At 34.9% G+C, this 12,699-nt stretch overlaps 2 protein-coding genes across 4 annotated transcripts in view; one reads left to right on the top strand and one right to left on the bottom strand.

Moving 5' to 3' along the window:
- Syx5 (syntaxin 5) overlaps positions 1 to 1,229 on the top strand; it is a 32,557-nt gene extending 31,328 nt beyond the window's left edge. For all 3 annotated transcript variants that reach the window (XM_069848175.1, XM_069848177.1, XM_069848176.1), the window contains exon 7: positions 351 to 1,229. In XM_069848175.1, coding sequence (XP_069704276.1) covers positions 351 to 510 — 160 coding nt within the window. In that variant the 3' untranslated portion in view covers positions 511 to 1,229. The remainder of the gene's footprint in view (positions 1 to 350) is intronic.
- Positions 1,230 to 4,384: 3,155 nt separating this feature from the next.
- bsf (bicoid stability factor) overlaps positions 4,385 to 12,699 on the bottom strand; it is a 203,564-nt gene continuing 195,249 nt past the window's right edge. Inside the window, exon 21 of the mRNA XM_069848172.1 lies at positions 4,385 to 6,523. Coding sequence (XP_069704273.1) covers positions 6,458 to 6,523 — 66 coding nt within the window. The 3' untranslated portion in view covers positions 4,385 to 6,457. The remainder of the gene's footprint in view (positions 6,524 to 12,699) is intronic.

The raw sequence follows: 12,699 nt of genomic DNA, 5'->3' as shown, positions 1-12,699 counted from the left end.
CATTCACGTGACGATATAGTCCAAAGCCACATAGACAAAATTTTACAATTTTACAGGCGAGCATATTAAAGGTTTAGAGTTCAGTGCTATTAGATGTGTTACCATAATTTCTTCGGTGTATACTTACATCATTTGTTTAGTAATTCTTATATTTTACTAGTAGCATCATTTGTTTAGTAATTTTTATATTTTACTAGTAGCTTTTCCACAAGTGTAAAAAATGAACTCGCACAAAGTCATTTTTTTTAAATGTGGCTTTGAACTATCTCATTCTCACCCCTTCAATTGAATGAGCTTTTTCAAGTTTATGTATAGCCATGTTATAAGAAGCATTTGTTTCTCTTTCCCAGGATTGATGCGAATGTTCAAGATGCAGAACTGAATGTGGAAGCAGCTCATAATGAAATTATAAAATACTTCCAAAATATTACTTCAAACCGTTGGCTCATGATCAAGATATTTGCTGTGCTTATATTTTTCTTCTTTTTCTTTGTTATATTCCTGGCATAGTCTTTGAAGTGATAAAACTGAAAACTGAGCAGTTAATTGCCATAAAGAACTCCGTCAGTAAGATAAGAATGCTGTAAAGTTCTATCTCCTTGTGGAGAGTCTAATTTCGAAATGTATAAGGCAATTCTTACACCTGACAGTTTACGGGAAAGGATCTTTATACAACAACAAATTAAAACTAAACTTTTATCTTCAGAATAAAATTGTATACCTTTCAACAAAGGTGTTATGTAAAATTCTGCACAGACTGTATAAAAATGCATTTTAATCAATCATGACATGCAAGTGTCTTAAGAACATAAAGAAGAGATAAACTGAATGCTGGATGAATGTTACAGTGAGTGGAATTGTTTGGTGCATATGTTTGTGACCAGGGTATGAAACAAAAGTAGATGATGTATAATCAACACATTTATTAAAGTTAAATCTGTATGCACTTGGGTACCTTGTAATTTGTATTCCACTTGTACCCAATATGAACTTTGAACATACGAGTGTAGTGATTTTATGAAGTGCTTTCAGAAGCTACACTTCACGTTAAAAATCAGTCCTTTTTTCTCTCAGAGAAACACCACATAGCAAAAGAATGCTTGGATATAATTCAGTATTTTTATTTCCCGAAGTGGGACATACTTTTGATTCCTAGTATTGTATTTGAACGGTAATTTTTCTCATGTACAGTATGCTCACATTTTATTATATGAACAAATCAACCAAAATATTCCAGAGTTTTCTTTCCTCCCCTCCCCCCTCCCTTTCAAATCATTGACTCATTTCCTTCAGCTGCTTTTAACATATTATGGAAAATGTTTATCTACACTGCAGTCAGCTAGAATTGATCGCTAACAGAAGCAGCTATCAATGTCATATATTGCCAGAAAAGCACGTGGTGGTCTGTTAAAATACAGGTTAAAATTACTTTACTATGGATGACTGATTTCGTGTGTGTGTTATTTAATTTACTTCTACAGTTATGACTGAAGAGAACAGTCATATTTGTATTCACATATGACGTAAGTGGCAAAAGGAAGAACATTAACAAGCTTAGTATTAGAAACCAACATACGACATAATTTCATTGAGCTTCTATTCAAATATAAACAAAATACTGATTTAAGAAGTGGGATAAAGATAGAAAAAAAAGCTATGATTAAAATATTTGTAGTTAATGTCGATCAGTGTTGAAACTACACACAATTTTACAATTCAAAAGTGCTGTGACAACCAAAGCTGTAGTACTATTACACAAGTTTTTAAGCATTCTTGCAGTGATATATTTGAGATAACTGTCATAGCTTTATATCGAAGAACATTCCTGGCATTATTTAGAGATACCCAAACTATAAAAAACATTGGTTCATTTCATCATCTCGGACTTCCAAAATACGAAGCCAGTATATTTCATTCTTCTACAATTTCTTTTCCTTAAAAAAAAAAAAGTAACATAAGAGAACAAGATGAAGGAACAGGACTGTATTAAGAATTTAAAAATAAGGTAAATTTGTAACATTTGTTTTATTCTACAATATCTAATACACAACAAACTATTAATTTCATGTATCTTTAAAGTACATATTAATGGGAGCTAAAGAGGTGGCGAGCTTCAATTTAACAAAAAACTATTTACTGTATTACCATAAAAATACATAGTGTTTATACAGGGTGGAAGTAAAACAACCAGGCAAATTATCAGGATGAATAGTTCATGCTGCATGTAACAAAGTCTAGAATCATATTGGTGTAAAGTTTATAATTTTCGCAGAAAAAAATCATTTTCCCAAAATCTTTAACTTTGTTTAGATAACTATTGCAAGTAGAAATGTGATTCCTGTCTATGTTGATAGAGAATCTAATAAAGAATTATTTTTTCCCTTTGGCATATTTCAGTAGAGTGGACAGTTTTCGAGTAAATTTAATGTAAACATAAGGATATTTTAAAATTCGAGGAGGCTGCAACACTAACCTGAGGGGAGGGAGGAGTCATTCACTCGGCAGAGAAACCTGAGTTCGTTTGCTTGTTGTATCAGTGCATACTTTGGAGAGCTGGTGAATGGTTTAGTTGTGGTGGGGGTCGTTCACTCTGCGGACAAACCTGAGTTCGCCTCTTTGTTGTATCAGTTCCTACTTTGGAGAGCCAGTGAGTTGTTTAGTGCTTGTATGCATCAGAAAATGCCACGATTTTCAAACAGCGAATATGTTGATATATTAATTTACGGTGAAACTTCCTGTGCAGCTCAAGTGCTTTATGGAGAGCGATATCCTGAGAGGAATATTACAAAACCAGACATTTATCGCAGTCTGTCAGTGGGTCTGTGATAGTGGTAGTGTTTTTCAAGGTTATCATAACCGTGGACAGCAACGCCCTAACGAAATAATCGACAAAGAGGATGATATCTTAAATTTTGTGGAAGAATACCCTGGATGCAGCAGCTGTGATATTGCTCGAGAGATTGGGACATCGCATTGAACTGTATGTAGAACATGCAAAGAACAGTTGCGTATTTTCAGGCAGCTAAGGATATCAGAAACGACCTAGGGATCCTTGGAAGGATGCGTCAAAATTGGTTGAGGAGGTGTCAAGTGTGTGTAGAAGCAAATGGGGGCCATTTGATCATTACCTCTGAAATGTTCGTGTAATGCTTCAGATGAGTTTATCCATGTTCTTATTGTGGTTTGATGTCTAATGATTCTAGTGTTAAACGTTTTTTAAGTATCATGAAATTATGAATAACTTTTAATAAGCTACTGGAAATGAATAAGTACGTAATGTTTTGTTTACATTGAAGTTCAAAGACAGGTTATGGGTGACAGATAGCCTATGTAATGTTTTATTTATTTATTTATACTGGCAGAGTTAGGGCTATAGGGCCTTCTCTTACACTCTACCAGGTCACAAAGTACACAAGCAGTAAAATTTAACAAAATATTAAAGAACAAAATACTAACAATTACAGAAAATAACACAAAAAGAGTTGACACAGTACAAAATAAAAATAATACCATAGGCTAATAGAAAAAAGTAAAATACAGATCTAAAGACTGGAATATACCACAAGCAACTCAATTAATACAAATAGTTAACAGGAGAAACGGAAGGAAGAATACAACAAATTTAATGTAATATTATAATTTTAAAAAATCTAAATTTAAATAAAAGCCACAATAAAAAGGCTATGATAATAAATTCATCTGGTGGTCAAGAGAGTTCAATGTTGGTAAACAGAAAAGGAAGAAAAAGATATTTACAAAAGTGTCGCAGAGAAAAGGGTTTATAATTGAAGGGAATCTGAATTGGAAAAGTGCAATTTTAGTTTATTTTTGAAACTATATAATGTCCGACAGTCTCTGACATGCTGTGGTAGAGAGTTCCAGAGATGAGCTGCAGAGCCGGTGAAATATGAAGAACAGGAGTTTTGTTTGTATTCAAGTTCAAAGATAGATGGGTCATTGTAAGCCCAAGAGATTCTGCCCAGCAGGTAATCTATGTAATAGTTTGTTTACATTGAAGTTTATTCACTGCCACGAGAGGTTATGCAATGTTGCAGCTCTGCTCCATGTTTAAACTTAATTATCTAATTAACCTTGCATTTCACAACAAAATATAATATAGGTTTTTTCGTAGTTATAGGGTGCTCTTAACGCCTCATGAATATGCCTGCTTATTTCACTTTCACCTTCTATTTTATAAAGAATAGCCCATTCAATGTGCAATCCTACTATAATTTTTACAAATGAGATAATACGCACATGGCTACAACAAAGAATAGCTGAAAGTCAATATACTTGTAGGAAGTCTGCCAACAGCCCATCTATTCATTACAAAACTCACAGTCCCTGTCAGGAATTTAAACCTATAGTTGCACAGCAAAGGGTCACTGTATAAATCATTCAAACTATTCCTAAGAACTTTTGCACAACTGTAAATTATATTAAACTTAAGAAATTAAAACAGTTCTCATTTCTCACCTACGTCAAGTGTTCCACTGACAAGTGGCAGGGAAGTTTAAGTGAGATTTTAAGCATGCTACAGAAGCGAATTACTCTTTTTTCTGTCCAGAAATGCCTACACTTCTCCCTCACAAACATAGCTATCTTGTCCTCCTGACAATATTTGCTATGGAAATACAGATTTTTCATTGTGTGTTTGCTGAAGTATCTTAGTCATTGCTAATGAGAAAGGCTACGGCATGATGTCACATTCTTAATCATAACATGCCCAACAGTGAACAAGTTTATATATAAATGCATGTTTAACATGAGTTTAATATAGAAATTCCTTTGTGTTTTAGAACTTCGAACATGTACTTGTATTAGGCGATTGTCAAGATGGCCATGACTAGACCATGATAACCACATGACTCCGATTCGTACCGAAACCTGCCTTTCTCGTTAGCCAGGATCTTAGTATGGTAGAGTAAGATATTCATTGGAACAATTCATATTTAAGTACAATAGATACAAAGTGCAATAATAGATTCATAAAGAATTTCCCTCTAGCTACATAACGTCCCAACAAACTATAATTCAGACATTAGTGAAAAAAGTGCAACAAATAATTTAAGATAAATAAAAATTTTTACATAAGTATGTAAATGATATTATTGAAAGATATTGATGCTAATTTTATGCTGCAATAATTTTAGGCTCTTTATTTTTATGAAACAATAAGGGCAGCAACCTTTATTAAAGATTTTTTTTTTTAGTTATCCCTATTACAGGCCATGAAGATCCACTGGGACCTCTTCTAGACAATCTGCATTGGTCATAGCACGAATGTCAGTCGTATGTATTTATCACCTTTTCCACCAAGGAAATATGAGTACAGGTATACTCATTTCCGGTAGAACCTGAGTAAACCCCAAGGCTATAGTGCAGATGGAAGGGTTAGATGAATTGAAAAATCCATGACCCCATAGGGAATCGAACTCACGAACTTTGGATGCAGCACAACACTTTAACTGCGGTGGTACCACATGCCATCTAAGTACATTCTTAGGTCATAATTTAATGAAGAGATGAAAACAATTTTTAATTACTTTCAATGGAACAATGCAACTGCACACACTGCAGGTTCAAGGACTTGTTAACCTGTGTCATATCTTAAAGATGAACTCTTGCACACCTTAATATCTGAATAATTACATTACTAACACACAGACCAGTTATATGTGATGAACTGCAACATGTATGTCATCATTTTATTGAAGAGGTGTACGGCATGTTTTTGACACAGTGGAAAACATCTCTTGCAGTACATGCAATGGTAAGTGTATATCTTAATTAAACCCCTCAAGCTGGTAATTTAAATGTCCTGCAATCTGCTTCTTGGTAGTATTTAAATGCCCCTGCAATGTTTAAACTGTGCACAGAATGTACTCATTTACATAAAACCACAATGGTGCTGCACTGAAGTCAGATGAGTACGTTGACATGACTGAAGGGGTTAAATTATGATTCTCTGGTTATTGGGACCATTCAAAGACTCATTTTCTTACCAGATGTTACCTCTTCACTTGCTGTCATTAGCAATTAATATTTGAACAGAACAGAGCCAATTGTGGATGGAACACTTTGTAACTAGTATTGTGATGAATCGTAAAAGCAAAGTCAGTTTTTGCCTTCTCTTTAAGTTCCCATTCTTATGCACCAATAAGGGATTCAAAATAATGAAGTTGAGAATTAAAAACACCCAACGATTCAAGGTCAGTTGCAACTGCATGATGCACATGCAACAGTGCCCATATCAACCAAAGAGATCTAGAATACTGAGAACAACAAAACAGAATTGGTTGGATTTCTTTGCTGCTGAACATAATCATGGAGATTAGGAGTTATTATGTTAAGATTGACTACAAAAAGTAATTCTGACTAGCAAAGACTGTAGAAGATATACAAAAGTACATTTAAATGCATATACATTTATATATAATTAACAATGTTAGTTCAATTATTTCTTCTGAACAGCAGGTGGTTCATCATCACTAGAACTGGAACTTGAACTGCTTTTTGCATTCTGGAAAAAAAAAAGTATTCGTGAAATGAGTTATTCATGTTTTCTCTTTATATGTTTTCAACACAAATAGATGATCAAGTATGAAGGCTCTTCTAAGTGCCAGAGGGTGTCATAATGCTGGCTAGCAATGCCAAGTTCTTTCTTAGAGAGAATTCATAATGAATGAGATTATAATAGAAAATTGGTAGAATAATGCCAAGAAAACGGGGGTAGTCTAAGAACATAAGCCTCAATTTCACTTGGATTTAAATCCAGGTTTTAGTGGTGAGAATTTCTCTGCTATGTTTTCTTAAGCTCAAGTAACTAGTCAAACATCATGAAGTCCCTGCTACATATCAGAGCATGCTCCTGTGTTATTGTCAAGAATTTCACTTCCTAAGAGTGTAACAGAACAAAAAACAAGGAAATAATTAAGAATTATACTTCATATATCTGCAGTGCTTGGGAAAAGTGACATGTCAGTTTCCACAAACCTTTTTTGATAATTTATTGACAACTTACGGAACATCTGCTCGCTTGGAAAAAAATACATAAGTATTTCTCCCATTACAATAATTCATACAGAAAAAAATCATATCGACATAAACCAGTATAAGTTGTCAATAAATTATCAAAAAAGGTTCGTGGAAACTGACTTATGTCACTTTTCCCAAGCACTGCAGATATGGAATGATTGTGCATAATGGAGATCTGCATGGGTCGAAATTCTTAGGCCCAGTCCGGTTCTGCCCAATCTGAACTAGACCCAAAACCCAAGATTAGCTTATAGAAGACAAAACAACCGTATCAGAAGATGAAAAAGAATTTTCTATTTTAAGAGAAGAAGTTGAACTGGAGCTTAGGGAAATGAAGAATGGGAAAGCAACAGGAGTTGATGGAATCCCCACTGAGTTAATGAAATGCTTGGGTGAAGACAACAAGGAAATTCTATCATTATGCAACGAAATATATGAGAAAGACAAATGGCCTGAAGATTTTACGAAGACGGTGTTGCTGCCAATACCGAAGAAAAATGATGCCAAGAAATGTAAGGAGTTCAGGACTATCAGTCTGATATCACACTCAGCGAAAATTCTCCTGCGAATACTGAATCGACGTTTATATTCTAAGATGGAAAGACAGTTGGAAGAAGAGCAGTTTGGCTTCAGAAAAATGAAAAGGTACAAGGGATGCAATTAGACTGCTACAAACAATCAGCGAAAGATACCTAGAAAAGAATAAAGAAGTGTGTATATAGTATTTGTGGACTTAGAAAAGGCATTTGACAGAGTGGATTGGAACAAACTGATAAGAAAATAAGTGTGGATTGGAAAGACAGGTGGCTGTTCAGTAACCTATATACGAAACGAGTGAAAGTCAGGATAGGAGAAGAAATCTGAAGGAAGTGAAATAGGGAGAGGAGTACAACAAGGATGCTCTTTATCATCTACCTTGTTCAACATTTACTTGGAGGAGTTAGTGAAGAACTGTTTTCAGAACATGGGAGGAATAAAAGTAGGAGGAAGAGGAATAAAGTGCATAAGATTTGCTGATGATATGGCGTTGTTAGCAGAAGAGGAGGCGATACTAAGGGATATGCTACTGGAGCTAAATGACAGTTGTGAGCAGTATGGGATGAAGATAAGTGAAAACAAGACGAAGACTATGGTTGTCGCAAGAAAAATAAAGAAGGTAAACTTGCGAATTCTAAATGAGACAGTAGAGGAAGTGAATAGCTTCAAATACTTGAGATGTACTCTAAGCAGTAACATGAGCTACAGCTAGGAAGTCAAGAGGAGAATAGCAATGGCAAAGGAAGCTTTTAATAGAGAAAGGAGCCTCTTCTGTAGACCTCTGGAAAAAGAACTAAATGAAGAAGAGACTAGTGAAGTGCTTTGTGTGAAGTGTGGCATTGTATGGGGCAGATATTACGACGTAATGAAGAGAAACGAATAGAAGAATTTGAAATGTGGATATGGAGAAGAATGGGGCATGTGAAGTGGACAGACAGAATAAGAAATGAAGTTGTGTTGGAAAGAGTGGATGAAGAAAGAATGATGTTGAAACTGATCAGAAAGAGAAAAGGAATTGGTTGGGTTACTAGCTGAGAAGAAACTACCTATTGAAGGATGCACTGGAAGGAATGGTGAACGACAGAAGAGTTCACGGCAGAAGAAGATATCAGATGATAGATGACTTAAGATATGTGGATCATATGCGGAGACTAAGAGGAAGGCAGAAAATAGGAAAGACTGGAGAAAGCTGGGTTTGCAGTGAAAGACCTGCCCATGGGCAGAACACTTATGTATGTGTATCACTCAAGCTCGAAACCCGAAGACTAGCAGATGAAGCAGATGTCAGAGGCCACATGGTCAGCTGTGAGAGATCTCACTCCAGTAGGAGCATGAGAAAGAGTAATCTCCCAGGTAAAACAATCAATGATCTGTGTCGTCGTCGTCCTTGCAGGTATTAGACCTAGTGGCCTGTTACGGTCTCCATCTATCTTTTCAGGGGGCGTCCCAAAGATCGTCTTCCATGTGGTATATAGCAGAGAATTTGTCTTGGGAGTCTGGAATGGTCCATCCTATTGACATGGTTACGCCATTTTTGTCTATAGTGGTTGAGATGTTCATAAATAGGTGTAATTTTCAATTCTTTTGTAATTAGTTAATTCCTTTTGTAGTCAAGCAAGCTGTAGCTGGCAGTCCTCCTTAGAAATCTCATTTCCCCAGTTGTTAGGCGTTGAACATCTGAGTTTCATGATCTGTGTTGATAACATAATAGAAACAGGATACATGCCGTTACGAAATATGAAGTGAAACTAAACAATAACTTACGACACAGAGGTAGTCTATTGTTCTGAATAGGTGTCAGGTGAACATCATTTTAATCGTGCATGCATTAAAATCTTCGCATAGTTTTTAATCAGAATATAATTTGCGGAAAAAATTTCCGTTTCTTTAAGGCCTGAGTCTAGCCCAAACCAACATGCATAAGTGAATTTCAGCCCGAGCCCAGTCCACGGACTTGATCCGAGCCCATGTAGAGCTCTAGTGCATAACAGAAAAGTACTCATGTGAATGGCTGGGTGCTGTGTTGCTAAAGCTACCTATTTTGGAACTGAGACGCCAGTTTTATATAAAGTATTAATACACCATAGTAACAGATTAACGATAAATTTTTCACTATATATACTATGCTTACATGGTGTTAAGAACGAAGTATGAAAAGAGCTCAGTTCGAATCCTAGTAGTGTCATCTTAACTGAATTTTTCTTAGACGTCTTTCAACAAACATACAAATTACATGAAGTGACCTTGAAAGGGATACAAGTCATTCCATTTCTATTCTGATCACTTTGACCATCATTTGGTTATTAATCACTAAGTACACGTTGTAAAGCAATGGTATGTATATTAAAAGCAATTAGTTTAAATGTATTAGCTTTCATTTTTACCCATTATTGTTATCACAGTTGTCAACATTAATCATGTTACTTTGCGATGTAAAGTACAAGGATGATCCCAGAAGTAATGCACAAACTTACTTCATTAGCACGGGTTTTATTTTTTCAATCCACTTACATTAAGATCAATCAAAATAGTCCCCTTGAAATGTTATGACTGCTTCCCAATGTTGTGGTAGCTTTTGGGTGCCACTTAATTCTTCTTTGAAGTTTAGGTCTCAGATGTGTTGGGTCATTTAACATTGACATCGAAGTGGATTTTTCATTTTCCAGAAAGTATCACAGCCAGTGGATTCATGTCCGAACTGTAGGCTGGCTGAGGGAGTGTTTCCCACTTGTAATCGGTCGTATGGTATTCACTGGCTTGGCGATTTGCAGTCTTGCATTATCATAGAGAAGCAGTACACCAGACTCCAACAGCTGTAGTCAGTTCTAGCCAATTGTTGGGCGCAGTTTCCTAGGTGCAATGTATTTTCATAATTCACTTTCATCCAATCCCCAATTTATACTTGTAAGTGGTTAGAATTGCTTTTTCTTATTTGAGTTTAGGAACTTAGGCCTATGTTCGGAAAGTACTGTACTTACAGGCAAGTTATCTATGACAGTTAAACATTGGAGATTACATATTATCTATTGCATTTGCAAACACATATTCTAAATTCATCAATATATTTGTTGCTTTTATGTCAAATGATGTCATCAGCAGTACTTGGACATTTTATGTATGGTCAGTAACTTTTTGAAAGCCCTCTGCATTCTCGACATTGTTCCTCCTTGACTTTGCTGATTGTCATATCTGTCTTTTAAAATTAATCTTAAAATCAATTTTATGTTTAGATGGATTATCAACAGTCTGCATTTTTTATTTTTTTCTTGGATGATTTCTTAAAAATAAGTATTCTTGAATCAGTTTTTTATACTGATTATAGAAATGACTTCCATTTTTGTCTACCACGTCAGGTTTTTACACAAAATAAGTTGTGTTTTCAAGATTTTTACTGTAAGCATAAGTATATTTTAATATCATTTCACACAAGAACAAACACATTTTTAAAATACAATAAATAACTGTCCTTATAATTTCGTGACTCTCCTGTAACAAAACAAACAGCAAACAGTGTTCAATTAATTTTCATACTTTCTCTTCTTTGACTTCCTTGCAGATCCTCCATCTTTACTGTCCCCCTTCAACATCCAACAATAGTCGGCCATCATAGCTTCATTCCATCTCCACTGGTACATCCTCTCCATCTCCTTAATATCCTGGTGAAAGTGTTCACCTTGGTCTTCACTATAATGTCTCAGCAAGAAATCCTTGAAATCAAATTAGGTTCACTGTGAAAAAACTATATGTGATAGAAGAAAACCAAGAACAGTTCTGGAATTAGCATGAAAAAGTGAGCTAATACCACATATTAGTTTTCACTCGTCTGATATCATGCAGACTAGTGATTATTCTCAGCTTCGGAACATTCCAATTTAAACTGCTTGTTTCCTTTTTAAGTAACAGTGCTTCAAAAATTATGGCAAAATTTCTATTATATAGTTTACCAATTCTAAAAATGTATCCCCATTCATAATTTTACTTGTATTCCTGGATCCCTTTCCTCCGTGCATTTCATTTTTCCAGACTTACCATTTTGTGTAGATTGACTCATTTCCTTTGAGCATTTGATTCAAACTTTTTACGAAACAACTCGCATCACTACAAGTTTGACAGCAGCCCAGCCAACAGTTTTCATTTACAGGGTCACATATAACTGAATTTTGAAAATCATGTATGTACTTGGAATTTAATCTCTTGCTTTATGTAAAGATTACACTGTCATGATACTTGCACATACAAATATTGTGAGTAAGCTTGCTACTAAAAAGAACATGTTGTGGTCTAAATTCTGCGAACTTGGATTTATCCATAGGAGTGTTTGGATTTTCTTGTCTAAAGAGTTTGTGAGTCTCTTGAATAGAATAAATCATGTGTCGAACTTATTCTTTCTTCTTTTCACCATCTTCGATTTTACATGTACCGGTAACTACACCTTTTTGTCCAGGAGCTTGAATACTAATGTCATCCTGGCACTATGGCTTTGCTTATTCGATTACTCTGTGGTATCCCTTTAGCATCTGCAATAGGAGAAACTGTTGAAAATAGATTAGAGCACGTTTGGCTTTGGAAACTGCTTTTGCCAGAGAACTTCACAAGGAGCAGTATTCTTTATTGCCTCAACAAGGCATTTCTTCTTCAGAATTCTACATTTGCCACACAATTTCTAGTAATTTTCCTTTCTTCACACTCAATTTTTCTTTGTGCATGTTGTGGTAGTTTTTTAACCTTTCCACTGCCCTATCCCTACTGGTTTTTGCATGCATTATATGGAAGTTTTTCTCTCCTCTTCTTTTTCCTTTCTGCAGCAGTGAGTGACATTATGGTTTAGAGATACTTGTGCATAATCACAATTTCAATGTGTCTCACGATACCTGTGACTCATGAATACAAATTTTGAAATATTTTCTAATAACCATGTTACAATATAAAAACTTTGTAATATACTATTTCATACATCTATAAATGAAAATACTATAGGCCTACAGGTGAACTGTAAGTAACGTCATTAACTTTAAGGGATTATTCTTTGAGTTATTCAAACAAAAAAGTTTAATACAATTTTTCTCGTTTATGCTTTCTTTCGAGAAAAAAATTATTTTATATTAAACATTTCATAGTGTATTT

The sequence above is a fragment of the Periplaneta americana genome, chromosome 15, assembly GCF_040183065.1.
Source record: "Periplaneta americana isolate PAMFEO1 chromosome 15, P.americana_PAMFEO1_priV1, whole genome shotgun sequence".
Classification (NCBI taxonomy): Eukaryota; Metazoa; Arthropoda; class Insecta; order Blattodea; family Blattidae; genus Periplaneta; species Periplaneta americana.
The sequence above is the reverse complement of the archived record's forward strand: the minus strand, read 5'-3'. Positions and strand labels throughout refer to the sequence as shown.